This window comes from Cebus imitator, unplaced genomic scaffold, assembly GCF_001604975.1.
Source record: "Cebus imitator isolate Cc_AM_T3 unplaced genomic scaffold, Cebus_imitator-1.0 Scaffold147, whole genome shotgun sequence".
Lineage (NCBI taxonomy): Eukaryota > Metazoa > Chordata > Mammalia > Primates > Cebidae > Cebus > Cebus imitator.
This window is the reverse complement of record NW_016107462.1, coordinates 2,699,347-2,702,421: the sequence shown is the minus strand read 5'-3', so window position 1 is coordinate 2,702,421 and position 3,075 is coordinate 2,699,347. Positions and strand designations below refer to the sequence as shown.

Here is a 3,075-nt window from a genome sequence, read left to right as displayed (position 1 = left end):
AGCCTGTAATCCCAGCACTTTGGGAGGCCGAGGCGGGTGGATCACGAGGTCAAGAGATCGAGACCATCCTGGTCAGCATGGTGAAACCCTGTCTCTATTAAAAATACAAAAAATTAGCTGGGCATGGTGGCGCGTGCCTGTAATCCCAGCTACTCAGGACGCTGAGGCAGGAGAATTGCCTGCACCCAAGAGGCGGAGGTTGCGGTGAGCCGAGATCGCGCCATTGCACTCCAGCCTGGGTAACAAGAGCGAAACTCCGTCTCAAAAAAAAAAAAAGAATGAGTTTAAGATATTTTAGTTCATTTACATTTAATCTCATGTTTTTAGTTTATATAAAATGCATATATGTACGTATTAGTGATTTCTTTGAAAATTAAGGAATATTAATATTTGAGCAAAGAACTTTAAAAATGAATCTTTTATGTTGCTTATGTCATTACATATTCAAAATAATTTTCACAATCATGTTTAGTTCCAGTATATGAAAAGAACTAGATTTCATTTGGCTAGGCTTCATTTATCACATTGAACTTTTGATGTTACATGTATCATTACAATTATCATATCTGGATGTTAGAAGACACTATTAAGCCATAAATGAGAATGTATTTTCTTTTGATCTTTCCTCGGGGCTAAAGCCAGGTAATACTTATACCACCATGGAACAAAGAAACTAAATTTTTATTAAGTGTGCTTACATTAATGGGAGAGAAGCCATATATGGGGAGAATTGTAGATTTAGTGGAGAGAGAGGTAAAATAGCTATCTAGCTTGGTTTTTTTCTTTAATTTTTTTTTTTTTTTGCTATTTATTTCAACATAGACTGGACTGTGAGTTTAATTTTTAAAAGAGATTAGTATATGCTTTTATTTAAATTGTAGTATTTTCATTGTTCACTTCTATGGCAATATAAATATTAAAGATGTTCTGTGTAGTTATATTAAAAATTGTAAACATACATTTTGCAGGATTTGGACCAAAGGTACAACACTATTCTGCAGATGTATGGAGAAAAAGCAGAAGAGGCAGAAGAACTTCGATTAGATCTTGAAGATGTAAAAAATATGTATAAAACTCAAATAGATGAACTTTTAAGACAAAGGCTCAGTTAACTTGTGAAAATTTAATTCCTGTCAAACTGAATGTAAGCATTTAACATCTAAACATTTAATGTGGACTTCCAATAAATTCTTTTATAGAATTAGAAAATGAGATTTACTGTAGAGTGTAAAAATTTTTTTAAAAATTGTTTTACACTATGTAGTAATATTTACAGTTAAATTATTTTGTGCAATATTTGAACTTTATTTTTGAAACTATTCTTTAAAGATTTATTTTTTAAAGCATTCATTTTTTTTCCTTGAATAGCACAGAGATTTATTACTTTATCCTTATATCAGTATGGCTAGGGAAGAAGAATGGTATTCATATATGTATTGCAGATATACAACTAGTTGTTTATATAATTTGTGTTTATATATATATTAAGAACATTTAAAGAGTAATGTTAACATACTGAAACTTTGAAATCTTTCACATTGAAGTTTTCAACATATCTTATTACTCATGAAAATGTACATTAAGTGTTTAAGTAAAAAATTACTAAATCTGTGGTTATTAAATTTTAAACTAACTTTTTTTCCTTTAAAAGTAAGTCACACTGACACTGTCTGAAATTTAAAGAGTGAGCGATTTAAACTTAAAATAAATTTTGGTCTGAAAATTTATTTCACCCAGCTTTCACAATTAAGTCTGTATAAAATGTGGTACCTTTTGGTACTTATCCAGAGAAACCTGTACATATTCAATGTTATCTAGATGTAATTGGATAGTAGAGAAAATTTATTTATAATGATTTTGCGATGGCATCAGTAACATTTAAATGACTTTGAAGAGGCATTATTTTACTACCCTATAAAAATAATAAAAAATAATAAAGTTCTTAACATAATTTACTCTTTAAAAATTACCTGTTCATATTTTGTAAACCCATATTTTTAGCACATTTAAAAATGAATGTTTGATATAACCTAATATTCATAACAAAATAGAAAAATTATAGGAGTTAACTTGAATTTGTCATTTTATAATTCTGTGTGATTTATCATTTTATTTTTTCTTGAAACTTTAAACACAAGGAAAGTATGGAATAGCTTTTAAAAATAGCTATGCCTTCTTCCAAATTTTATTTTATTCAAAAAGTTAACCAGGCTGTGTTTTCAATCTGTGAAATATTTTGATGCATTTTATTACTGAGAGTTATTTAACTGCCTTTACTTCCACATTAAAACTCTCATTTACAGCTGGGTGCCATGGCTCATGCCTGTAATCCCAGCACTTTGGGAGGCCGAAGCGGGCGGATCACCTAAGGTCAGGAGTTCAAGACCAGCATGACCAACAGTTTGGTGAAACCCCGTCTCTACCAAAAATACAAAAATTAGCCTGGCATGGTGGTACGTGCCTGTAATCCCAGCTACTCGGGAGGCTGAGGCAGGAGAATTGCTTGAACCTGGGAGGCAGAGGTTGCAATGAACCAAGGTTGTACCACTGTACGCCAGCCTGGGTGACAGAGCAAGACTCCATCTCAAAACAAACAACAAAACAGAAAACTCTCATTTAATTTGTAGTTCAATTTTAAACACTAGTACTGTGGAGTATAGCTACAAGTAAGCCATCTTGAAGAATTTGGAGAGTTTTTCAGGGCAATTCAAATGACCTCATTTTTGTTCTTTTTGTATTCCAGACAGTGTTTCTGTCGTTGGATCTCTGATTTGTAGCATTAATAAATATTCTTGCAGTGTGAGGCAAATTCATACAATTAATTTTCTTCATTTTAGTGGTAAAAAGCAGTCTAATAGCTTTTTGTCAGCTTGACTTTTATTTATTTATTTTTTTGGTAATATTCAAGGACAGAATGACAGGACAGATAAGCAATAAGAAATGTATAGGATTAGAAAATACAGTAGTTCCCTCTTATCCATGGGACATATGTTGCAAGACCCCCAGTGAAAGTCTGAAACCATATATATATATATGTGTGTGTGTATATATATATATATATATATATATATGTGT

The 3,075-nt window shown here is 31.4% G+C and overlaps 1 protein-coding gene across 1 annotated transcript in view; it reads left to right on the top strand.

The window, feature by feature from the left end:
- TMF1 (TATA element modulatory factor 1) overlaps positions 1 to 1,955 on the top strand; it is a 32,299-nt gene extending 30,344 nt beyond the window's left edge. Inside the window, exon 16 of the mRNA XM_017542775.2 lies at positions 954 to 1,955. Within this exon, the coding sequence (XP_017398264.2) occupies positions 954 to 1,112 (159 nt within the window). The 3' untranslated portion in view covers positions 1,113 to 1,955. The remainder of the gene's footprint in view (positions 1 to 953) is intronic.
- Positions 1,956 to 3,075: the final 1,120 nt, after the last annotated feature.